General features: G+C 50.4%; 7 protein-coding genes across 7 annotated transcripts; 3 read left to right on the top strand and 4 right to left on the bottom strand.

Moving 5' to 3' along the window:
* Positions 1-467: 467 nt before the first annotated feature.
* On the bottom strand, positions 468-6880 carry Z518_06810 (uncharacterized protein; the record flags this gene model as incomplete). The annotated part of the gene is made up of 2 exons (XM_013414940.1): positions 468-6714; positions 6771-6880. The coding sequence occupies 2 exons, from the start codon at positions 6878-6880 to the stop codon at positions 468-470; spliced, it is 6357 nt and encodes a 2118-aa protein (XP_013270394.1).
* A 403-nt stretch (positions 6881-7283) lies between these two features.
* Z518_06809 (uncharacterized protein) lies at positions 7284-7819 on the top strand (the record flags this gene model as incomplete). The annotated part of the gene is made up of 3 exons (XM_013414939.1): positions 7284-7290; positions 7347-7402; positions 7475-7819. The coding sequence occupies 3 exons, from the start codon at positions 7284-7286 to the stop codon at positions 7817-7819; spliced, it is 408 nt and encodes a 135-aa protein (XP_013270393.1).
* A 315-nt stretch (positions 7820-8134) lies between these two features.
* Positions 8135-9151, bottom strand: Z518_06808 (uncharacterized protein; the record flags this gene model as incomplete). The annotated part of the gene is made up of 1 exon (XM_013414938.1): positions 8135-9151. The coding sequence occupies one exon, from the start codon at positions 9149-9151 to the stop codon at positions 8135-8137; it is 1017 nt and encodes a 338-aa protein (XP_013270392.1).
* Positions 9152-11174: 2023 nt separating this feature from the next.
* Positions 11175-11807, top strand: Z518_06807 (uncharacterized protein; the record flags this gene model as incomplete). Its single annotated transcript, XM_013414937.1, has 1 exon — positions 11175-11807. The coding sequence occupies one exon, from the start codon at positions 11175-11177 to the stop codon at positions 11805-11807; it is 633 nt and encodes a 210-aa protein (XP_013270391.1).
* Positions 11808-14611: 2804 nt separating this feature from the next.
* On the top strand, positions 14612-16603 carry Z518_06806 (uncharacterized protein; the record flags this gene model as incomplete). Its single annotated transcript, XM_013414936.1, has 3 exons — positions 14612-14702; positions 14759-14786; positions 14857-16603. 3 exons carry the CDS (start codon positions 14612-14614, stop codon positions 16601-16603), a joined length of 1866 nt encoding a protein of 621 aa, XP_013270390.1.
* Positions 16604-17632: 1029 nt separating this feature from the next.
* On the bottom strand, positions 17633-18530 carry Z518_06805 (uncharacterized protein; the record flags this gene model as incomplete). Its single annotated transcript, XM_013414935.1, has 2 exons — positions 17633-18276; positions 18335-18530. The coding sequence occupies 2 exons, from the start codon at positions 18528-18530 to the stop codon at positions 17633-17635; spliced, it is 840 nt and encodes a 279-aa protein (XP_013270389.1).
* Positions 18531-22134: 3604 nt separating this feature from the next.
* On the bottom strand, positions 22135-23886 carry Z518_06804 (uncharacterized protein; the record flags this gene model as incomplete). The annotated part of the gene is made up of 2 exons (XM_013414934.1): positions 22135-22254; positions 22306-23886. The coding sequence occupies 2 exons, from the start codon at positions 23884-23886 to the stop codon at positions 22135-22137; spliced, it is 1701 nt and encodes a 566-aa protein (XP_013270388.1).
* Between the last annotated feature and the right edge of the window lie 1784 nt (positions 23887-25670).

The following is a 25670-nucleotide window of genomic DNA, read 5'->3' as shown; positions in this document are numbered from 1 at the left end:
CTAGGTCTTTCGCGGTATCATGAAACTTGTGATATCGGAAGAGAAGGATGTGGTAGTGGTGAAGACGAAGTCGAGATGAGTGACAACGCCCCATCTTCGAGGGTTCGAAAGGAATAACGGCACCAAAGGATTGATTTTTGTTGGGGAAAGACATCACGCTACCACTTTGGGAGGCCTCCATTTCAAACCAGTTAGCGCCGCACTGTGACACCGTCTGGCCAACTTGTCTACAAAAGTATCCTCCTCTCGACGTAATCAATGAGGTTCATTCACCATTCATCGGGCCAAACTCGTGAAAAGGCAAACCTCATCTCATATTTGGACTACCTCATCCATGCCCGGTGTTCAATGTTCAATTCCCACTGTCTTCGTTCTCTCTAACCTGTTTGAAAACGCTCGTTCACAGATCCAAGCAACCTAAACACCATCCAAGCAAGCTTTCCATCAGTCAATCCCTTTTTCCAGATTCAAGTCTGCATCTCTTGCGCCGTCATCTGAAAGTACTCCTGTGCCTCCCCGACACGTTCCCCCGTCCCGCTCGTCAACGGTTCAGTCCCGAGACCGCTGTCACTGCCATGATACTTCAGCTCCTCTTCGGTGATGGCAGGAGGAGGCTGGAGTTCGGTTGACCCATCAACACCACCCACGTTCGGCGTGTCCAACCCGTCGAATATAGTCAGAGCCATCGAATTATCCCGACCGGTGTTGACGTTGCTGGCATCTCCGGGGGGTTCATGCAGGACCATGGCGGTTGGTGTCTCGTCCTCGGCCGGTTCTTCATCCTCCTCTGCGATGCTGTCGGTCTGACCATTGACTGTGCCGATAATGCTGCTTGCACAACTCATTGACCGTCTCGTCTCTTCACTTAGTGTGCTGCCCGTCCCATATAGCATACTGTCGGTGTACATGACGCTCGTACCGAAACTGGTCCTTCTCTCCGTGCTGGCATCACTGTCAGCGTCGTCACCGCTCTCCTCCCGGACGACACTCTGGTTTTCCTTGTCCGTCAGGTCGGAAGAAACACCGTTCCAGCTGGCCTTTCTCCCATTGAGATAGCTGCTAGGGTTACTTTTGACGGACTGACTTCGTTTCAGACTAACTAGTCCTGTCGATTTCGGAACTGGTGCTAGCATGAGGGCCATATCCGGGGTATTTCGACCACGATTTCCTGTAACGTGACTTGTGCTGAGAATACGTCGGTCGACGGTCGATGTTCGGGGAGTCGAGGTTGCCTTGACATTGGAGCCTAGCGGTGTTCTCTTCTTCAATGCCATGCCAACAGCACCGCCGATGGCTGGATTTCCGTCTTTAATTGACGTCCTCGCCGTCAAGGTGCTCGTCGTGCTGGGCGCACGCTTGAGATTCATCGATGCATCTCGTTCGGCAGGACTAATTTTGCTCTTGATCACGGGCCTTGATTTCTTCACCGATCGCGCCTGGTTGACCAGCCCCTCAAGGATTCGGCGTTCGAGCACTTCGGCTCTTGCATTCATGTCACGCATTTCCTCATGGCGAATGTGCAATGCCGTCTCCAGTTTCGCCACGTCTCGAGTCAGTCTTTTGGTCTGCCCACTGAGCTCCTCCTGTTCTCGCCTCAACTTCGCCATGGACTCCATGAGAGCATTCTTCTCGTCATTGAGGGCAACGATGTCTGCTTCCACCTTCTCCTTTTGTGCGGTCCGCTTCTCCAAAGCAATGGCCGCTTCCGTTGCCTCAGCCACTTTGGAGTCATGGTGTTCTGCCATCAGCCTGGCCTGGGTGGTGACCATGCTGGCAATTTCTGCGGCTGTTGACATAACCTGTTCGTGAATCTGGTCGAGCTTGGACATGGTGGCCAACGCGTCACGAGTGTCTTTGTGATGATTTTCAATGCCGGCAAAGATTTCCTTGGCCACGGTCGCATGAGACAGAAGTCGGTCGAGCTTGTTATGAACTTCGGTGTCGTCATACTCCTTCTGTGCGGGTGGGTCCGACGCAACGGTCGGACTTGACGGTGCTGCTGGCAACGCCGGTAACAGGGGTGGAATGGCGGCGGGGATGGAGTCGACACCCGACTTGATCTCTTCGGTGGCTCGGGCGAAGCTCTCGGTTTGTTGCTGAGAATGTTCGTAGTGTTGGCTGACCACTCCCAGAACCTCACGAATGGCTGTGAGGACCGCTGGCTGATGTTCTGTGACGGAGCCTTCCAATCTCGTTGTTGCTGCCAATGCTTTTGCAACCTCCTCCCGGGTCACACCGTGCTCAAACGCATTGGACGTGTGGAGATTATCCAACTTGGAGTTGGTCTCTTCAATGGAGCTGAACACAGTCTTTGAATCCTCCGACACCCGCTCACAGGTTTCGGTGACTGTCGAGCCCAGGGTGTCCATGAGGGACTTCAGATCATCCACGACCGCCTTCGTTCCGTTTGTTGCGTCGAGATGGGCACTATCTCGCTCTTCCAGGGCACTCAGTTTGGCATCGCTTGCCAGCTGGGCATCGTCATATTTGGTCATCAAGGCGTTGAATTTTTCTTCAATGGCGGACTTGAGTTCGGCCCCTGTCTCCTCGTGCTTGGTGAATAGCGTAGCATCACGCTCTTCCATTTCGGCTTTGCTGCCTGCATGATGCTCCATGTGCCGCTGGAGCTCGCTCTTGATCATGTCTGACATCTCTGTGATGCTGGAAGCCGTGGCGTATTTGCTCATATCATCGTGATGCATCCCAAGGACTTTGTTCAGTTCGACAATGCCCTCTGCGCTGCCTTCCACCTTCTCAACCAGCTCGTCTCGCAAGTCTCCGATCACATTCTTGACCTCGTCGATTTTCGTCGCCAACCCACCATGCTCGATCTTTCGGGCTTCGAAAGCTTGGGCGGTGAGCCCATTGTCGGCCTCGAATTGTTCTCGGAAAGCCTTCAGGTCATTCTTCACGTCGGTGATATCGTCCTTGCTGGGCAGTGAGCTGAGATCGGGAGGTTTGACATCTTCGATTTGGGTCTTGATGTCCATGCAGAGGGTCTCCACAACCTGCAGTTCCGTTTTGTTGAGCAACCCTTCCTCGCTGCTAATTCCTTCTAACTTGGACTTGAATTCCTCCATGCTGCTCTGAACATCCTTCAATATCAACTCGATAAGGGTGAAGTCTTCCTTGCTAGAAGATTCACCAGCACGTTCTGCGAGCTCGTCCACGGCAGCCTTGACGTCTTTCAGGGTGAATTCCAGGGAATCGACCTGAGTCGACTTTGCGAGAGGTTCCAAATCAGGCGAAAGGACTTCATCAAGCTTGGCTTTCACGTTCCGTAACAAAGTCTCAATGGCGTCGGTGTCTTCCTTGCAAGCGGCATTCTCGGAGAGAACCGCCTCCGGTGCGGGAGCATCTCGAACTTGGTTTACGGCGACGTTGACCTGGTTGATGGCTGTGTATAATCCATCTAAATCATCTTTGTGCAGGTGAATCTCCTCCGCCTGAGACCGATGAACCGACTCCTCGACTTGGCGAATGGCATCGTAAATCTCGTTCATGTCGTCTTTGTGTATTCGTGTCTCCGTCGGCGCGGGTGGCGCGGCCATTCCGTCCAGAGCTTCAACCTTGATTCTCAACTGCGTGATCATCACCTTCAATCCTTCAATTTCGGTCGAAATACGATTTTGATCATGAATCACCATTTCCTGGCCTCTGGCCGTTCCCGCCTCGGATCCTTCATTTTGCTTGTCATGAAGACGGGAAATGTCCGAGCGAATGTCCTCGACCCCGGTTTTCAAGGCATCGAGAATCTCATAGCTTGTGCTCAGATCCACCGGGCGATCGGTCAACTTCTGGATATCGGCCCTGATGCCATCCACTCCATCCTGGAAAGCGTCAAGCAACTCACTGGTGTTAGACAGAATGCTTTCATTCCCATCAACTTTGTGTGTTGCTCGAGACGACTCCAGACCTTCACGGATGACCTCCAGCACCTCATCACGATCCAATGACGACCCGCTCTTGATCAAAGTCCCTGCAAGAGCCGTTCGCATATGCTCCAGTTCTTCTTTGACAAGCCGGACGATGTCTTCGCTGTTGCTACTGAGAGCCGATCGACGGTCGTCGGAGATGTCACGAATGGCTTCTAGAATTTCGTCCTTCTCTGAGAGCACGCTATTCCGGGCCATGCTCTTGCTGATCGTTTCTCGAAGATGCTCGAATTCTTTCTCCATCGCATCAAGAAGTTCCGGGGTGTGGGGTGCCCCGGGGCCGCGACCACTGAAGCCTTTGTCAATATCTGCTTGCATGGCCGCAAATCCCGCCTTGACCGTGTCGATGATTTCGTCCTTGCCTGTAACGTCGGCTGCGCGGTCTACATAGCTCTCAATGTCGGCTCTGAGATCTTCAAGACCATCTTTGAGAGCATCGAGGACCTGCTCCGTGTCTTTGCCACTGGCGGCGGAGTATTGTTGGAATTCTGTTTTCATGCTGCTGAGAAATTCGTGCATCGCCTCAATGACTCGTTCTCCCATCCCGCCCAGAGGATTATGCTCGCCTTCCAGACAAGCCTTGATCGCATCAAAGAGGTCCTCGCGATTGAACTCGACTTCTTTCGAGACCGGTTCCTGGTGGGACAGTCCTTCTCGAACGGCGCCGACAACGTCGTCTCTGGACACGTTTTCCTGTTGTGCTAATCCCTCACGGACAGCCTCGAAGACATGGTCCCGAGTCAACTCACTCTCTTGTGGGTGAGATGGCGGTGGACGCGGCCATTCAAAATTTTCCAAGCACTGACGTACCGCTGCTACCACGTCCTCTTGGGTGACGCCTGCGGAGGCCGAGAGCTCAGGTGGCTTGAAGTCGGCCAGGCCTTTCCGGACAGCTTCAAGGACATCTTCATATGTGGCACCCGCATCCCTTGCCGTGGGTTGCTGAGGCTGAAAGGACTTGAGACCTTCCTTCAAAGTCTCCAGGATCTCATCGCGCTCGAGTCCAAAATGCTCGAGAGATATTTCTGGTTTGCAATCTTCCCACGCCTCTCTGACAGCTGCCAGCAATTCTTCCCTCTCCGCAGCTGCATCTCTAATCGGTTTTTCACGAGGCCGAGGGAGCTCAGCCAGCACGCCACGAACTGCTCGAACGATTTCTTGAGTATCAGTCGGAGATCGGGTATGCTCCATGGAGCGACGTCGATTTTCTTTCACGATATGATGCATGTGCTCCTTCAATTCGGCGAGGCCTTGCTGGACGATCGCGCCCACTTCGGCTTGCAGAGCAGCTCGAGAGTTTGAATCGGTTGCCTTGCTCGAAGCGGTGGTCTGTTCCAATTTCTTCGCAATCTCACGTCCCATTCCCAGCACTTCTCCTCGCAATTCGCGGACAAGAACTTTGACTTCGTTTGTAAGGCCCCCTCCTTGGACCAGTGACTGTTTGACGCTTTTCAACATTTTCGTCACCTCCTCGTGGGCAAGATCGGACCCGGACATGGATGATCTTCCTTCGTTGCCAGACTTTGATTTGGCCAGAGCTCCTGCTCTGGATTCTCCGTCAAGATATAGGTCCAGGTTTGAGGGCCCTTTACTGTTTTCATTGCCCGTAGACCGCACCAAAGCTCTCGACCCGGATTCTTCTCTCATATCCTTCATAAACATCAAGATATCCTCCAGCTTAGACATCATGGCCGGATCGATGGCCGGTTGGGAAGGCACCACGGATGGCGAACGTACGAGCGCTTGTGATTTGACTGCCTCAAGCGTGTTCATGATTTTTTCTTGTCCTTCACGAGTAGCCATTTCTCGAAGTACTTTCTCCAGAAGGGCAATGCTTGCTGCTCCATCGACGCAGGCAATGGAGGGCGAAGCCGTCAAGTCTCGATCCAGCGCTACCGAGAAGCTGGAGGGACTGCCAATTCGCGGCAGCCCAAAGCTCTTTGATCGTGGAGAGCCGTTGTGTGCTTTGTCGTCGAGGTAGAGACCAAGATTCGGTGGGGATCGGCCCGCGTCTGGTGCAGAAAGAAGTCGAGCGTCGAGGTTCGTGAATTTATTTTCCAGCCCGGCGACGAGGTCTCGCAGACTTTGGCGGATGTCCTCGTCTCTCGAGGTGGTTGCTTCTTTGAGACTCATCAGGTCACCGTAGTTATCCTTGCTTCTCTTGTTGAGGTTCATCATTTCCTTTTGGACGTTTGTGACGATGCTTGTCAAACTCAAAATCTGGGAAGACAGAGCATCAAAGGAAAATGACGATTGGCCTGGCGGTAATGCACCATTTGCGATATCACGCAGGGGCGTTGCATCTTGCCTATTTCTTATCGTCTGCAACGCCAGCACGCTTGACCCGGGCGGTGTATTCTCAATCTCCTTCGACCTGCCCGTACTTCGGTCTGCAGGTGTCGGTGTCTCAGCTCTGGTTCGTGTTGGGCTTCGATCAGACGATCTACTACTGTGAAAGTCTTCAAAATCCACAAACTTTGCCGTGCGAAGTCCTTTGTCGGGAGATCGTCTTTCCAGGGAATCACTCAATCTGCTCACACTGGAACTTTGAATATTTTGCATTCGCCTATTTTGTGCCTTCATGATGTTTCTGTCGGGTGATACAGGAGGAGGGTTGGAAGTGTAGGAGCTAGGTGCATTCTCTCGCGCTCGGGCTGTAATGAGAGCAGCAGCTTCGTCGATGCGCTTCGACGTATTAGATCGAGTTATGGGGCTTCCTGACGCCCCCGGGTTCAATGGAAGTGGTGGAGGTGCTCTATCAGGATCCGAGCTATCCCACCTGTGCCGGTTGTCAGTATTCTAGATGCTTCGGGTTGACTGAAACCAAGGGTTTACATGGGCACCGAGCTCCTTCCCGACTCTGAAAATGATTGTTGATGCTTCACCATTCGAGACTCAGCACGGTCCCGAGAGGCGTCTCGTGAGTTGGTTGAGAGAGTCGACATGGTCAATGCCTTATGTGGGGGGAAAAGGCTTTTCTCAAGAATGCTGACAATTAAAATGAGTGCTCAATACTCATGATGCGCCAGTATTGGTCCTGTGCCAATAGTGCAAACTCGATAGAACTCCAGAAACAACAACACAAAATTCAACGCAAGAAAATGTATGGTAGTGCTCTGGTCCTGGCAAGGTAGCGAAATGATGGACGGCGAGAAAGTTGACCGTTTAGGTTGATGTAAATAAAGCTAGACTGATTTAATACTAGCACGGTGATGTTCCACCTCCACCAATCAGAACCCTCCACACATTGCGCCTTTGCCAAGTCTTCAAAGTTCTCAAAATTCATTTTCATTATCTCGCTTCTACGTCGTGGAGTGACTATTCTCAGTTCAAGTGTCTGGCTTCAAGATGAAGTGTAAGGTGTCATGCATTACTCTAACCGGTAGAACAGATCACTGACCGTTCAAATAGTCCTCAAGGTCGGCCGCGTAGCCATTGTCACCCGAGGCCGATATGCCGGAAAGAAGGTACGACAACGACACCGACTCCAGACCAAGAACCCATGAGCGAAGGAAGATCACAATTGACTGGAATTTTAGGTTGTCATCATCCAACCAATGGATTCAGGCACCAAAGCACACCCATTCTCGTACGCCCTCGTCGCAGGAATCGAGCGATATCCCTCCAAAGTCACCCGTCGCATGGGCAAGAAACGGGTCGAGAAGCGATCCAAAGTCAAGCCTTTCATCAAGATGATCAACTACAACCACATCATGCCCACTCGATACACATTGGAGCTGGAAGGATTGAAAAACGTGATCTCAAACGACACATTCAAGGAAGTTTCCCAGAGAGAGGATGCCAAAAAGAACGTGAAGAAGGCACTGGAGGAGAGATACCTGAGCGGGAAGAACAGATGGTTCTTTACACCGCTGAGGTTTTAGACCGGGTGTGGAACAAAAGTTGTTCAGGTTGGCATTTTATGGCGATTGCAAGGCATGAGGATTTCGATTTTCTCGTCAACAGGGCGACAGAGAACATTCCGAAACAATGATCAAGCACGAGATTCCAAAAATATGTCTGCATTGATTGCTACTACATGTGAGAACTTCAATTCGCAGGACCCATACCCAAGACGGATGGCTAAGATTGAATCACTCACACAAGATCGATGGATAATTGCCAGGATGCTATTTGCACATACTCAATGGTCTTGTCGGGAAGCCCATGTTCGCCTTCCCCCACAATGATTCTAATGCTCATTCAAGATAGAGATCATCCTTCAATCGCTGCAAATTCCTGAACAATCCTGCCGCACCGCCGCCTTCATTCGAAAGCTTTGGATTTCTTCCCATCGCTGAGCTGGATCGACGGGTGCCGTCTGGCCGGGCATGTCGAGGAGTCGCTCGCCCGTCTAGGGCTTTCTTCCTGTCTTCTACAACTTTTGCCAGGCTGTCCACGAACTTGTTTCTCGCTTTCTCCTCACCTGTTCCCTTCCAGAGCATTGCCAGTTGCCTGTACTCCTCGACTCTTTGTGAAGCTGCTTCCAAACCGGCGTACCCTCCGGCATCAGAGCCAAGCAAATCGATTATTTCTTCCTTGATGCTTTTTAAGATCTCGCGAGCCTTGTCGTCTTCCGCCGTACTTTGCATCCCTAGCTCTGGGGAGGAGACAGAGATCAGAGAGGATGCCATCGACAGCTCTGAGGGAGGCATGGGCCATTTCATCGCTTCACCAAAGATGGCGATCACCGACTCAAGGCGTACCTTGACTTTTCCTAGCAGCCGCAATTGGATCATGAAATCTGGCTCATTTGTCACATTTGACGTTGCTGCCCCATTGTTGCCTTCGGTCACTTGGGGTGCATTTTCTGGTGTTCCATCGACCACCTCCTCCTGAACAAAATGGCCAATATCATCCTGCAACGACTCGGTCAACAATTCATGTAGCCCATTCACATCGCCACGAAGTACTTCCACCTCATATACAAGGCGATTCCCACTGCGTATAATCTCGTCTGTCAGGGATGACAAATCAGAGGAGGCACGTATGTTGTGGGCATTGAGAGAGGAAAGCAGTGCGAGGGAGTCGGTAGAGGCACTCTGAATATGAGCGGCCCGGCTCGTCTTTGGTGTCTGCGATTGTGAAGACAAGTTGATAGTGGGAAGGCTTTCATTCAGAAAGTCAATAGGATCAAATTTCGCTTGGCTCAGCCTTGCCAGAATGAGGGCAGCTGCTCCATCACTGGGTTGGTCGGTTTCTATTTGGGTTGGCATTGTGAACTGCAGAGCCTAGAATTTTCAGCCAGGCGGATGTGGGAAAGAAGGAAGTCCTTTCGTTATTTCGACACCGCAACTCATCTTAAAGCTTCTGAACATTAAATTGGCCTCGATTATTGATTGAAATAACGCGGAGCCATTTGAAAAGTGAAGTTGACAGGAAGTCCTGGATTTGCAGTCTTGATACTTCTCAAAGTAGTCCTCTTCATGAGTAGCGAATATTCAACAGATTTTATCGGAACCGGAAGAAAGATTATCCGCGTGCCAGTAAGTTTCTCCCCCTTTATTTCTGCCTGCTCACTTAGCGCACCATGGAAAATTTTATCTGAACATGACTCCCTGGCTTGTGGCGTAGCGTCGCCAGAGGATGTTGGGATTGGTGAATGAAGACGGGCAGGACTAAGTTCTTGCATGAGTCGCAGAGCTCACCGTCTCAGTATCTTATTCCTCGAATTTTTGAAGGACAGATATGAATGATGGATTGACAATTTGACATCTGTTTCGTCGAAGACTTCTCCCAAACGGGGGCGGAGCATACATAGAACTTCACATGCTTGCCACAGATCAACCGAACCACATGTCTTTATGCGGTAGACTAGGGTCATTGCTAAATACGTCTATTTGTACCAGAGTAGGAAGATTCGCGACTACGGAAATTTGCAGGTGCAGCACAACCCAACGAATTTTTGTTGGCACCGTATCGCGGTATCAACTCCACCTCTCCTGCTGATATCGGTATGATGTCAATTCTACAACGGCTGGGAACGTTCCGCCCGGTTTGCACAAAGAATGCATGGTGCTGCCTTCAAAGGCGTAGTTGTCGTCACGTATCCCGCGAAATCTGTGGATCATGTATGGAGTACAGATCCTGGGGTTCGAGGGTCAAGGAAGGTCTTGCATGTGCGATCGCGACTAGTATCGAAGATGGAATTTTTCACATGCTCGATCCGTTTCATCACCCTGGTTGTCTGACAGGAATGTCGTCTGGCTGACCCCTGTCGCAATCAATGAGCTCTTCCATGAACGAGTTGACCTCACCGAAAGAGCTCCTGACTAGGCTAGTACTTCAGATAAGGCTCCGAACACCGACCCCCGTGAATGCCCGTGATATATCAGGCAACATAACGAGGAGGGCTAAATTGACAGGAAAGAAGAAATTTGATTTGATTCGACATAGGGACAATAATATCTCTCAACAGCATAGCTGATTCTCATTGCCTCTCACGTGCTCTACCCTCGCTGTCATTCCGAGCATGTGGTCCTTTTATTCAGGGTCTGAACAAAGAACACGAGGCGATCACGAGTCTGCATGGAGCGGCCATACGGTGGAAGGGAGCGTAGAATTCAAGTATCGTGATAGTTCAACAGTGGACAACGAAGAGACGGAGAAAAACACCATGCCGGTCAGTTTCTTGGATCTCCGCCTCGACAGCTAATTTCTGGGGGATAAAACGACAGATGCTACACTGACACTGGCACCTAGCTGGCATTGGATGCTGGATTACTCGAGTCACTAGGGTTAGTCCCAGTGCAGGCTGCAGGGGCGTAGCTTTCACATGTCAACCTTGGCCCCAAAAGGATGAAATCACGCCTGTTGCCAGCTGCCCAGCAAAGCTCAACAGGAAAAACCGGAAACGCCAGCGAGGGAGGCAACCAGAATCAGGACATCATAATTAATTCTCTCACTCATCCTCTTCTTGTACGCTTTCATCCTTTCTTTACTTTATCTTTCCTAGCAGCACATGACGATTACTTCTGTACCACTCCCAGTTCTCATTTGGTAATGTGAGTCCACCCGCATTTTCACATGCTCTTTCCTCCACTCTCCCCGCTTGCCGATATGCAACAAAGCTCTCTTCCTTCTTTTGCCATCCTCAACAAAATATTTTCCCGAATATCACCCCATCGTTGATAACCCCTCATCCATTGCCAATCTCTCGTCGTCGTACATTCTATCGGCCTCTCCTACGACAAATTGCTGATACTTCCTAGTCTTGCCTCTCACACTCCAACCAGCACAATGGGTGAAACTACCGTTAACGGCGACAAGCCTCATTCCGCATTCCTCTCGGTAGGCGTACAAGCCCACTTTGCGCTCCCTGTCCTCCCTGCATTCTCCTGCCCAATTGATGTGATTACTGACCACGACTTCTTCTTCCAGCATCTCGCCTCCTACCCGATTGTGTCAGACTCCATTACCACCATCAAGGGGAATCCCTATGGTGCCAAATCGATCGATTTGACCAATGCCGGCTACGTCAAGTTCGTCAAGCCTACCTTGCATTACTTCGAAACCCCAACTGCCTACGCAAAGCCCTATGTGACCAAAGCCGATGAGCTTGGTGACCAATTCCTCACAAAGTTCGACAAGAAGGTGCCCATTGTCAAATCCGAGACAAAGGAGATCCAGAGCACAATTATGAACTACCTCAATTGGCCTCTGGAAACAGCCCATACTACCAAGGATTGGGCTTTGAGCACATACAACGAGGAATACAAGAAGTGTGGCGGAGAAGGCTACGTGGCTGGCGGCAAGGCTGTCATCACCACTTCCCTGATCATGAGCTCCGATATCCTCAAATATATCAGTGCCGTCCTTCGGTCTAAGAAAGAAGGGGCCAAAGAAGCGGTTCAGGAGAAGACCAGCAAATAAGCACCATATCTGTCTCAGTCTCCTCTCGTGTTCGACGTCAGTTGTTTCGGCGAAAACTTTTGGGTTTTGTACAGATGATCAACTCATAACCGCATTTGATACCCTGATAAGTACGGTGGAGGAAAACCGACCGGCGAGACATCCGAGCTTCCTTTCCCATGGCAAGCTTTAGTGAAATTGTTCTCCAGGGAGAGATCACAAGCATAGTTGTTGCGCACCACTTCAGACCTGTCCCGTCTAGTCCAACACCGCAAAACACTTCCCCAGTTTGAAACACACCAGCAAACCAGCTCTTTCAGTGGGAGTGATTGTCTTTGGGCCTATTTTTCTCGACTCAAATGTATATTTGATAGAGTCTTTACCGGAATACTGCATAGAATTGGTATTCAAATTGAATGAAAGGCATGAAAATTGATCAAAATCCTTACCCCTTCTTCTCTCAGACTAGCTACGGTCTTTTTGCCTTCAATATATCTGTTTCGTTGAGAGATGACTCCATCTGACTATCATAACCGATACCTAATGCAATGGATGGCATGTGAAATGCATTGAGCATCACGTGATTGACGTCATAGAAATAGTTCGCGTCAAAAATACGAAGGCCTCTGGAAGAGATTTGTTCGCGAAGGACAATATGTGAATAGAGAACGAGGTCTCTTGTCCATTCCTACAGAGAAATGGCCTGGATCGCAGCTTTTCCTGAAAAATCAGGGAGGTTGTTTTAAGACTTCCGCAAGAGGAAGTCTTACGCTGCTGTGAGAACCGAAATGTGTGCGACTGACGTTGACAGACGAAAGGGCTCGAAGGCTCAGACAAAAGAAGCTGTGCTTTCGGATGGAGGAAAAGGCTGCAACGTATTCAAGGTGCCTGCAATCCAGAATATGGTTGATATCTCTTTGTGCTGGCTGCCGCAGCCGACCATGTATCTTTGATTCATAGCTTTGACAGCAGCGGTATCCTTTGTGCTAGTGCGCTCGAATCAACACGACGATGATTGTTGTTGTTAATCATCTAAACTAAAGAATCAGGTCTGGGAAGTCGGACAAGGCATGGCGCACAAGGCTGCAATGTAGGGGGGTCGTTCAGAGGTATGTGGAAATCGAACAATTAAAGGGAACCGACAAAATATGATGCATATATTTTCTCAAGAGCTCTTTCTGGTTTCCGTCCTCCTCTTTCCAACTTTTCGAACAAGTATACCAGAACCAACGTGCGATACACTCAAGGCATATTGCATCTGCACACGTAAAGGCAAGACCAGAAACATGCTAGAATTTAGAGCTCCAGCCATAGTGGGTTCCGAAGACACATCATCCCGCTACCTGAACTGTGGAATGCGGATTACACTCGAATCTACCTGGGGAACGATCAGTCCGCGCGATATCACGATGGCGACAAGTATTGCGGGTCTCGGAAAAAGACCCTAGAGCCATCCATCATGCATCGGAGAGCAGCGAAGTGAGTGGGTGAGTGGAGAGTCGAATTGGGTCTTGACCGTGGCAATCCCCGAGATTGAGAGATAAGACGTCTTGATGTTCTCGATACTGGACGCGCATAAGGATATTGTTGTGGCTTTTTCCAGGTCCGGATCCGACGGCATGTTCGAGATAGCTTCTCATACTTTCAGTAGTAAGTACCGTCAGTACCGTTGTTTTGGGGATCACACAAGATCAACTGAAAGCCCTGAGAAGAAGAAAAAAACACTCGTGGGTGGATAGCAATGGGGTTGCTAGGAGAACGCCGCTGGGGCCAAAGGTCAACCAGGAAAGGCAGTTCAGTCAAGGTTGAGGCCGCACCAACCCGTTTCCGGGCTGTGTATGCGGAGGTGTCAGGCCTGGTCCCCCAGTTAGTTGGGCTCCTACATCACGTTTAGCTGCTTACGAACTGGAGTCGTTCGTAGTTGTCGCGTGGGAGGCCGCAGCTCCTATCTAATATATCGACGTAAGTGGGAAGAATGGAGAAGAGGAATACGTACAGCTGATTGAAGCCTCGGAAGATCCTTTCTTCCAGCCCGAATTGCCGGTAATGAAAGCTTGTCCTCGCCACCGTCCAAGATTCAGCCTGCACATCCCACTGCAAATTGCGAGCTTTTTGTCAAGGCGTTTTCTTCTCTTTGCTAGCTTCGTCAACAAGCATTGCTGGGCACAGAGATAAGCCCTTGTCCACGGATGGTCACGAATTCAAAAGCAAAATGCGCCTCTACAATCAAGGCTCAACCTGTTCTCCAATGAATACCTTGACAGGATACGAGACATCCCTCCCATTTCCTCGATCGATCAATATCTATGCCCGTCTGCGTCGTTCCATCGTCATCCTGCCGGGGTCAACAACCGTTCTTGACATCACCGCGATCATGATGCTCGTCGCTAATCGTTTCCGGCACGAGAGCACAGTTGAGATCCAGCAAAATCGAATTGACCGTCAGCGAGTCTGGTACTCTCTCCAACAACGCACGTTATCATAGGCGCATGCCTTATCGCCCAGCCGCATCAACAGGGGTTCTGTCAAACTCCAAGCCAATGGAACGGCTGCCATGCCATGATTCGATTCCGTCCTCCGTCTCTGAACCTTCTAACCAAAGAGATGCTCCCTTGAGCCTTATCAAAGAGATCCAGAGTGGATCTACAGTACTGTGGGCTCGCGATTACCCTGTCTTCTCACTGCATCGCTCAGTGTCACTAGATCACAACACCGTAGCTTGCCGTCAGGAACGGATATATTATTCCCATGCTCACCCAGCCCTCGCGCGGATCGGGATTCTCCATCTTTTACATCCGGTCCGGGGAATCATCATCACCAGCAACATGTCCAAGTACGTGACAAAGTACATTCCCAGTAGGGAGACCGTCAAGGCGCGGGCAACCCATCTCAGTGCCTGGGAGCTGCCCAAGCAAGGTAAGCGGAACCCTCTCTCACGCCCAATTTTCAACTTGACTAAGTAATTTCTACAGAGTCGGCTCTGGCTCCTCCGGAAGTCTGGTCAGTCGTCGCTATGCGCAGAAATAATTTGTTTGGAGGGGGGGCCTTTTCACGGCTAACGTATCCATAGGACCAATGCTGACATGGACCCGGTCCCTCCCAAGTACCAGACCTGGACACTCTGGACCTGGATGGCGTATTGGGCGACCGATACCATCAACTTGGGTACTTGGGAAACTGCTTCGTCCGTCCTCGCCGTCGGTCTGAACTGGCGCGATGCCATTCCCATCATGGTCGTTGGTACCTCTTGTGTGGCGGTTCCTATGGTCTTGAACGGTGCCATTGGCGCAAAACTGCATATCCCATTCTCCGTCATTGTCCGATCCAGCTTCGGTTACTACTTTGCCTACTTCTGTATCTTCTCTCGTGCCGTTCTGGCCATGTTCTGGCTCGGTATCCAGGGCGCCAATGGTGCACAATGCATCACCATCATGCTCGAGGCGATCTGGCCTTCATACGGTCGTATCAAAAACCATCTCCCGGACAGCGCCGGTATTACTACCCAGGGAATGATCAGTTACTTCCTCTTCTGGATCATTCAGCTTCCGCTGCTTCTGATCCCTCCGACCCGGCTCCGCTGGCTTTTTATCGTGAAGCTGATTGCCGCACCGGTGACGGCACTCGCCACTCTGGGCTGGATCGTCAACAAGGCCGGTGGAGGTGGTGAAATTTTCCACCTCCCCGAGACCGTCCACGGCAGTGAGCGTGCCTGGCTCTGGCTATCATGCATGTCTTCCGTGACGGGCTCATGGGCGACCCTCGCCTGTAACATTCCGGATTTTTCACGGTATGCACGAAGTTCTCGTGGACAGTACATCCAACTGCCGTTCCTTCCGGCAATTTTCACCGTCTGTGGTGTCATGGGTATTGTTACCACTTCTGCCTCCAAGGTTGTGTATGGGGAGTATCTCTGGAATCCTTTAGACATCATCGACCACTGGTTGGACAGCTCGGGCGGGCGCGCCGCGGCCTTCTTCGCCGCACTTTCTTGGTATATCGCTCAAGTCGGCACCAACATCACCGCCAACTCGATCTCCGCTGCCAACGATTTGACGGTCCTGCTCCCCCGGTACATCAACATCAAACGTGGTTGTATCATTGCAGCCCTCGTTGGTGGCTGGGTGATTGTTCCCTGGAAGATCTTGGACTCTGCCACGACCTTTTTGGCTTTCATGGGTGGTTACGCCGTGTTTTTGGCTCCAATGGCCGGTATCATCGCTTCAGACTACTGGATTGTCAAGAGAAAGCACATGGATGTCCCTGCCATGTACGATCCTCGTGGTCGATACCGATACAACAAATTCGGCATCAACTGGCGTGCCATGCTAGCCTTCTTGCTTGCTGTTGGTCCCTGTCTACCTGGTCTGGCATACAGCATCGATAATACCACCAAGATCACCACCGGCGCCAAGCACCTGTACTCTTTCGACTGGCTCTATGGCTTCGTCACCAGCATCTTTGTCTACTCTCTCACCAGCTACATCTGGAAGCCCACCAATCAACTCGTGCCGCACACAGTATACGGCATTCCTCAAGATCCAGCCGACGAGGAAGCATACGACGAGGCCTACGACGAGAAAGTTCTACGGAAGGACAGCTTGGTTGGCAATCCCAAAAGTTTTGGAAATATAGGCGGCATCGACAATATGGGGAGTGCTCTCCATTTTAGAAAGTCTGTTGATGAAACGGCCAGAGAGAGCATTGAAGTCCGAAGGGCCAGCAGGGCTTCCCAAGGCGGCCAAGGTCCTCCTGCTCCTGGTACTGTGCCAGAGCATCTCAAAAGTGTCGACCAACAGGTTTTGAATGAGAAGTTGTAAACGACACATATCTTGGATCGTGATCAGCTTCTTCAAACCGGTCATGGAATGTTGTACAAGTAAGGTCGACGTGTCAGTTAGATTTCCAACCTACTAGCACAGTATTTTCAAGGCACCCCGTTGGGGCTGATGTACAGTGTCTCCTGGATAGATGCAGAAAAATATACCCAATGAGTGGCGAACATTGCTCTGCAAGCTACCTACGCAGCTAGTTCTACTGTATCGTTCCCATATCAAAGTTCCACAAGCCTCTACAGCTGTGTTTGAAGCACCGTCCTATTCAATCACAGAAGACGGTGCAGACAGAACAAGAATGGAGTGAAGACCTGTTCTGTACAAGTTCTACGTATCTGAACATATTTCTTGTGTAGAGTTCTATATTTCACATTGTTCCCGAGTAGAGGATAAGGCTGGAACTGCCTATCTGCTCCTTCTATTTGACACTAGCTAAATATGGGTCTTCCGTGTTTCCAGTCGAACATGGGCAAGCCTAATTTGGTGGCTGGGGCAGTCAACGTTCCGGGGTCGATTAGCCACGTGAAAACGTCATTTCTGAGTTGGCTTCATTTCCTTCATTCTTCTCGGCTAGCTGCCCTCGACTGGGACTAACCTTCGCCCTTGGATTTTCAAGCCCAACGCCCGCTGCACAAATATTTCTGGATCACTATTAACCGACTTTCTTCTTCGTTAACCTATTCTCGGTAACAAGAGTGAATGAGAAGAGAACTTTTTCACGTTATCTTGGATCAGATCAGACGCAGAGAAAGACAAGCAAATAACGTGAAAGGTATTAATTTGACTATAACAATGAGGAAGAAAACATGATAGGGGCGCGGCAATGGTATATCCAACCTCTGCAAAAGGTAAGTAATACCGCCATAGGCCCAAGAGCATTGCAGGATTGTTCCACAAAGATGAAAAGAAGGAGAAACCAGAAGGGAAAATGCCCACATGCCCAACACCCTGCTACATAGATGTTCCATCCCTTTCCAGAATTCCTTTTTTGAGCCGTTAATCCATATCTTTTTGTCATCGTCGATGACTGTCAGCCGATAACTCTGAGGCATGCTGCCATGAGGCATGCTGATCCGTGGTCCCGGAGAGCTCTTGGACTGCTCTCGTCGGTATAGATTCTCCAACACCATTTCTCCGGGAACTCATAGATCCATACTTGTTCAGGAAGGCAGGGTTGTCGGAGTATCGGCAATGAGTGAGAACAGGGTTCGTGTTGATATCCCTGCTTGGGGTCCGGCTCCTTTGCTTCTTCTTGTGTAAGAAGAAGGCGATGACGGCGAGGATGGCAATGAGAGGCACGCCCAGTCCAACGGCAACGCCAATTGCAGTTTTGGTCGCCGTATCCATTCCTGAGGGGCTTGATTCCGCAGAGCCTGTTGTGGAGACGCTTGCCGCAGATGATGTGATCGTTGCTGGCGGAGGACTTTCCGTTGTTGTACCTGTTATGCTGGAAGAAGCAGAAGATGTAGGAGACGTCGAAGAAGTACTAGTTGTCGAAACTGGTATTTGGTCCTCAGGCAAGATATTGATGTAGTGGGAAGTGAAATCTTCAGTGTTCGTTTCCATCTGCAAGTAGAAGATGGGTGACTCCGATGTATAATTGTAGTCATATGTTTGGGCGACCCAGTTATAGGATTCCGTAGTGTTCTCGAAAGGGCCTTCAAGACGTTAGATGCCAGGAATGCTTCTCTCTTGCAGATCAAGATGCTTCCTTACCCACTATGTTGTGGCAATAGGTCAATGCACGGTTCAAGTCCAGACAGGTGTATAAAGGGTCGTCTTTGAGCAGCATCAGAGATGCATTGGGTCCCAAGTTGCTCCATTCTAAAGTCACCATAACGTTGAGCGCGAAATTCGGTAGGTTCGTGTAATCACCAACTTGTCCCATCGGAGGTGGGTAGATAAAAGCCATTTTGTCCGGCTTGTGATCTACAACAGTGATGGCAGGTGTTCAGGAAACAAAAGCATATGCCAGGCCGAAAGAGACAATCCTGGAGGGAGTAGAGAAAAATGATCGTACCGGGGCCCTGAGACGAGTGGACGGAGGGCACTAAGGTCTCATTTAATGAGTCGAAATCCAAGGTATCACAGGACCAGGGGGGCAGGCGCAACAGCAGCCGCTGTAGGAAGGAGCTCCATACCTGAAATTGCTCCCGCAAGGAAGTCTGTACCTCAAGACTCCGGGCACTACCAAGGCTCGAAGCCTTCCGACGTGGCAGATCGATATCAAACAGGCCAGTCATGGGGTTGGGGGGGGGGGTTATCTCTGGTGACTCGTCCCTCGTTCTTCTGCGTTTCTGTACTAAGTCCGTCATTATGACTGTCGACCCCTTGTCCTTGTTTTGCCGCCGGCCAGGCAAACCTTGCCGCCCCCGGGCCGTGTATACGCCCTGAGGGGTGTTCAGTCGGTGGGCGGGTTTTTCTTGGGGTTTGCAACTCTTTTTGGACATCAATTTCCCCCTACACAGCGCAGGTAGCGTGCAATGTCCAGAAGATGGCAGAGGAGACATTACTCTTTCTAGGACATCCCTCTTGAAGGAGGGGCTCGATGAAAGCAGAGAGCTTAGAACGATCTGGTATGGCACTAGGAGAGACTGAAACTCAAAAATGGACACAAATGTGACGGCCATGGAGGCTGGGAGTCAGACAATGTTGTACATGAAACACGAGACCAATTCCAACTGGACTGGCTTTCACAGGGAGCTGGACTGTAAACCTCCATTGGAACGTGGAACACAAGATCTCGATAGTATTCACAAGAAAAGCAGATCAGCTCGCTCTCAGATTATCAACATCGGCCAAACTGGTCACACCAGCATTGGTGCATTGGGGGACAATGTACAGCGTCTTTTCCAAAAATAACATGCCAGAGATACTCAAAAACTCGTCCACTCGTAGCATCGTCAAGGGCGGTATCCAATATCCATTGGCGATAGTGTACATAATCTGCTTTACTGCGTTTTAAGACTTGATTCTTTGAGACTGCGAATTGGGAGCAACAAGGCTGACCAATTCTTTCGGGTATATCAGATTGGTTGCCTCCGAACATATACGGCCAGGCGTCTTTCATTGCGTGCTCTGCAGTGCGATGATCATCTGGTGGATCCCGAAAGACTTGTATCTCTGCCGGACAACCCGGATTATGAAGACAGCGCATGTTCACGTATCCATGTTCCTGGAGATACTCCAGCCTCAATGAGCGTATTGAGTGGATGTTGTTGTATCCTTCACTGTCCGTGTGCCAGGCCAAGGGCCAGCCTTCAAGGTGTGGATGCAAAAAGACCATAGTAGAGGGAAGATTGTCGTAATGATCAATTAAGAAAGTAAGATATGCCATAGCCTGCGAATGTCCGTTAGCGTATGTACTCGATGGAGGTAGAGGAAAATTCGAGAAAGAAGACTGTGACGAGGCCGTGACAACGTGGGACGTTTGTGACAACGGTCCCATGCACATCCGGTTCGTTGAAACCAAGGCCAGTCGTATGACATTGACGAGTTCTTAGTACTGAAAATTGAGAATACTCACCTCGCGGCCTTTATTCTTGGGTGGATGAAGAACTCCATCTGTCTCATCCATATAGTATATAGCTTGCTGCCAGCTTTATTCGGACGCATTAGCGCATAGTCACTTAACCGAAGACTAAGACATACTCCTGGAGCTCACGGGACACCCAGCTAACATCCTCATCGTGGATCTTTGCCAGAATAACTGCCTTGTCTTCGGCTTCTGGTCCTTTGTAGATCCACGGGTTTGGGCGAGGCGTTTCCTTGTGTATCCAAGATAAACGGCTCGGAAAATGGGATTTGTTGGGCCAGAAAGCAGACAAGGCAGAAAAGTTGAGAAAAACACCAAGAATCAAGAGGCTGAGCGCAACCAGCAAGATGAAGAGGCGCTTAACTCTGGGCACCAACATTGAGGGGATTCTAAGAGCGTCATCAAGAGCAAAATGCTTGAAAAATAACGTTGGTATACAAGTTGATCACACCCATACCGGCGGCAAGTATTTTGCTCTAGATAATCGTCCGGAGGAATAAAGAAGAAGAGAACGAAGATCCGCCTGAACTCAAGTATATCACACGTGCTAGACCCTTTTGATCAATTCGTCATTGGAAGCAAGATGATGTAGCGTTCGGGGTATCTTGTGGTGCTTACGTTGTACCCCCCTTCGCAAGCCTGTAGCAAATGTTGCACGTGTACGGTATACGACAGGCCTACATCCAGGTCGAAACTCGATTCCGCAGTTGACCGAACGCCACGGGCGCTTAGTGACTGCTATGACTGGGGCGGATCCAGACAGCCCTGGTTGGTTGTCGGCTTAGGGCAAACGTGCTCGATGCCGTTCCCGTTCTCCCGAAAGCCCAGCGCCAAAGCATAAGCTCCACCCTCAAGACAGACATGTTGAAGCCTGCGCAGAAGGTGCGACAAGAATTTCGGCTCGCATGATAGATATCAGCCACCTTCAGTGTAACACCAGCGGATGGTCTGAGTTCATGTTGGGTGGCACGGCAGAGGATCATTTGTGTTTTGCGTGCTGTAGGTGAGCTCCTGGAGACCCCGTGGCCACTGAGGGTGGGCGGGAATTTTGAATCATCTCATTTGAGCAGGGTCTGCATCTGGGGAACTTACTTTAGTACATATGAGAGAGATAAATTTGCGCCAGCAGGTTGCAGCAGAGACTCTGCAGAATGACCCCGGGCAATGGAACGCCGGCGGCTTCCAGTAGTTCGATGGAAATGCTACCAATGGGGGAGAGCGGAAGAAAAGGTATTCATTCCTTCAAAGGAGCGATTACTGAATTAAGATTGGTTTCATTTTCTTGGACGATGGGGAATTGTCTTTTTGATCGAAACACGACATTGATGGGCCCAGTGACAGACTTGGACCGCCCAAATGTACACGTTTCTTGCCTAACAGTGGCGGGGCCTCAAAATGCCATTCAGCAGTGGTAATGAAGACGCAAGAGTCCAAGCCAGGTGCCTGTGCCCAGCCGCAGAAAAGAAACAGCTATCCTTTAACTGATCCACCCGATATGCTGCTCAGTCAAGGGGCGCATTTGAGACACCACTGCTGGCCCCTTCTTCCTGTATCACGGGCATGCACGGTCAATGAGAGTCACCTGGTCACATTAGACTGCATGGAATCCTAGGGGATCCAATTTTTTTCTGCAGGAAGTCGAGTATGGCCGGTTCAAAACAGTCGGGTGCAGACGTGCAACATTGACCGGCTCAGCCATGTCAGTAAATTTCTGGATTCCGATGGCCGGTCCAAAATCAGGCTTAACGGACACTTTAGGGGACTAGGAAGTCCAATGCAACCACGAACTTTCGCTCGCTCTGCCGCTCTCGGGACCACTCTTGCAACTGATGCGTTTTAATGGATCGAATTTGAACAAGATGGTGGCCTAACACTGGTACAGGTAGTTCGGAAATTCGATGCAACAAATGTAGCGGGGCGGATTTCTCGTCACCAAAGGCTGATATTGGGGCGTCATGGTTTTTCAACACTGGTGATCTTGTTACTTTGGCCGTTTCAAGGGATGTGCCTCGGTATTAAGAACATAATCATCCAGGTTAATGAGTCCCGGGGGAGAGAAGATCAGGTAAAAATACTTCAGTGTTTCCGCAAGCCAGAAGCTCTGCGAAGACCGGTCAGCGCGTCGTTGTGCGTGAAAGGTGTGAAGTCTTACCTCCATTGAGTTCCTTTGGCTAACTTTACCGGTGGTGGTAACATCGTCAATGCCCGCATTGCCGTACGGCGTCTCGGTGGCATTTTGAATGGACTGAAACATTTTCCACGCCAGATCCTGTAACTCTCTGTTTCCTGTTGTGCGATACAGAATGAACACACTTTCAATTGCCTCTGGACGAAGAATGTATGATGGTGCGTGGACACGTGAGAAACCCTTTGGCAGCTTCTCATTGCCTTCGCGCTTCCACCTTTCCTCGTCCCAATCACAGCCATCCAGCGACTTACAAGGAAGCATATTGAACATCTCCGGCATGATACCGGTGGGAAACGCATTGTAGGCGTAAATACAACCATGCGTTAGCTTGGCACCGATATCGATATGTTCTTGAAGCGAGAAAAGACGACCGCCGAGGATGAACATGCCGCCAGCGAAGCAGCTGAGGTGTTGCCCTTCGGGATTAAGTATAACGCCATTTCGATCGACGGTAGCAGAGCCTAAGACGAGGATATCTCTGTTGTCGGGGAGCATTGGTCTAAACAAGAGATGTTTCTTCGCAGTATCCATAGACTCTTTGTACATCCTCTCATAGGCCGGATCTAGACCACCCAGAAGAGACGACATCTTTGGTAAATACTCGTATAGTGAATCGGCCATGGCGCCTAGGGTAAATGTGTTCTCCTGAAATGTCTCGTCGCGGGCGTTAATGAATGTCGGCCACATGCCCGACAATTCTGTCGAAGATTGATGCTGCTCGAACATTGACGTCACCCGTACGACTGCGGCGTAATATTTTGGGTCCTTAGTGATCTGAGACAGCCGGGTGAATTCGAGGGAGAATGAGCCGACTGACGCAGATATTTGGTGGCCGTCTGCAATTAGAGAACCCGATTTGGCTTTTTCAAAGTCTAGCCAGAAAGGTGGTATGCGGTTTGGAGTATCGAAGCCAGCGTAGAGCATGTCTCCAAGCTCCACAGCCTTAGCCAGTAGGACTGGCTCCTGGCTCAGGTCGAAGGCTGCCAGCAGCCCTCCAAGATGTCGGATATTTGTCTCGAACATGTTGCAAGCGGATTCCGTCGTGTTTGCCCAATCAAGTACTGCCACGGCCCTCACCGCATCCATAAATTCTTCTTTGAGTTCCATGATCCAAAGTGTGTCCAAAGAGTCAATCAATGTAGCCGCCCAACCTCCATATGTATTTTTGCCTGTTCCTGAAAGTGGCTCCAGCTCATCCTTTAGCCATGCATGATTTCTGTAATTTTGCCAACATCTTCGAAATGCTCTCACGACGGCCTGCCGTCGCGGCACTCTCTTTGCAGCATCGGATCGGGACTCCTTGGGGAATTTACGCTGAATAAGAGGGAACGAGTGTGGTTTTCCTGTGGGAAGAGAGGTGACTGAGGATGCAGGATAATGGGGATTCAGGGCTCCCCAGTCGAAACTACTTTTCAAAAATGTGATGGGCTTCTCAGTGATAGTTCTTGGTGTGTCCAAAGAGCCGAAGGGTCGATATATGTAGAGCCCGGTGACGAGGATGGCAGAAACAACCATAAACCGGAGAAAACGCCTTGCACCAGACATGGTAGAGTGTCATATAAGAAAGGCAGAAAGGACTGACGCGGGGGGGAGGGGGGAAAACAAAAAAAAGGAAGAGAATACGTGTTCACCAGAAAACAATGGAAAGAAAGGCTGCTCAGGCCAAAGTGAATGTCCTGGTGAAACGAAGGATAAAGGACTAGTTAGCTCCTCGCGGGGGAAAGGGGGCTAACTTTCTAAGCGCCCCTTTTGACGCTGAGCTCCCTGTCAAGCCCGCGGCGCGATCCTAGCTGAAGCCTATTCTCAAAGGACTCTGGAGAATTAAGCTGCCGGGCGCCTAACGAAACTAAGGCCAGGCACAACTTTAGTGCGCAGTGAGTGGTGCTGTCTCCTTGAGCGCTTCCCCAGGTGAGAAGATCTAACTAGGCAAGATCCAGGTGTTGTCTACCAATCACGACGCAGTGCCTCCTTTCTTTGCCGAGCCGTGACAAGCACTTTTTGGGTCAGCGACTGCCTGCCAAACTTTTTACCACCCACTACACTCTGATCCCGATTTGACACGACACGCTCGAGCCTTTGGAACTTTGACTTCGTGCGAGATGTGGCAGCGTGTGAGCGAGAGTGTGACAACGAGACCATAATACAGGAGCAATTTGGAAGTTGAAGAGACATGTTTGGCGTCGAGCCCGATACAAGTATGGGGTAAACCAACCGAGAATGAAAGTCGGATGAGGAATTTGAATGCTTAGGTATTCATACACGGAGGAGACAAATCTGCAAATTCTTCCGAAGTCTGCTGTTTTTTCAGCACCCCCATACCCTGGTGTGTCGGTCCATCAAATGCGAAAGTCATGTTTCCTTGCGTCTGCTGCTTCTTGAGTCTTCGAGTAGGATAGGTGACGAACTCTGACTTAAATTAAATTGAAGCGGCATTTGACTGGTAAGCACGGCGGTAAGGCTGAAAGGTGGAGGGGCAGCTCAACCCTTTGATCTGGGAAGATGAGCCATCCAGCGGGGATGGCACTCGTCAAAATTCCCTTAAATCTTTCATCACACTGTCTCCGACCTTATCTGGTAAGCTACGTCGCTGAGTACCACGTTCCATATGCGCACTCGGCTCTTGTTGGAATACACTTCCATCCATCAGGCCTTCACTCGGCATACTGTTGCTCTCCATTGGCCCAGTTGAAGCACAACACACGGTCTGGGTCATTGGATGAAGATGTTCTTACCCCAGAGACATCATTGGGGCCTGGCGATTGTTCCAGGCCTCGCCCTCACATTCCGTAGCATGACAGAAACAATAAATCCCTCCATCACCGTAAGGAAAGAGGATGAAGCTTACATACTCAGGTCGAACGGTCCGCCTTTCGCTCTATCACTCTGGAGCAGGGTGGTGGCATGTTTCCGTCATGATGCCTCATTTAATAGATCGCCCCCGGCCAGCTGCAATACGCCGAGTCTGTACTAGCTCGTCCAGTTCCCGTTCACACTGTAGACAATACCCTGGAACCGAGGGTAGGACATTCAGGTCAGGCCCTCATTGACTCCCCTTCGTCCTCCGTTCGGTCATTCCCAAGCCAGTTCGGCGCGAGAAATACACGTCAAAGTCTCCGTGATCGCAGCGTCCGGGGCAGCGAGCTTAATCAGGAACAAATACTGTTTTGAATCTGAATGGTCGCTCAACGGCCAGGTGGAGCAACAAGCGTAACATTTCCCTAAACCCAGGTTGAAAACTATTACATTGATGCTTCAGCAATCAGGTAGACCCTGCAGTGAGCGGAGAAATTCCCACGCCTGTGCGTCCATAAGGTTTTGACTTTGTGACT

Source organism: Rhinocladiella mackenziei, assembly GCF_000835555.1.
Source record: "Rhinocladiella mackenziei CBS 650.93 unplaced genomic scaffold supercont1.5, whole genome shotgun sequence".
Classification (NCBI taxonomy): domain Eukaryota; kingdom Fungi; phylum Ascomycota; class Eurotiomycetes; order Chaetothyriales; family Herpotrichiellaceae; genus Rhinocladiella; species Rhinocladiella mackenziei.
The sequence above is the reverse complement of the archived record's forward strand: the minus strand, read 5'-3'. Positions and strand labels throughout refer to the sequence as shown.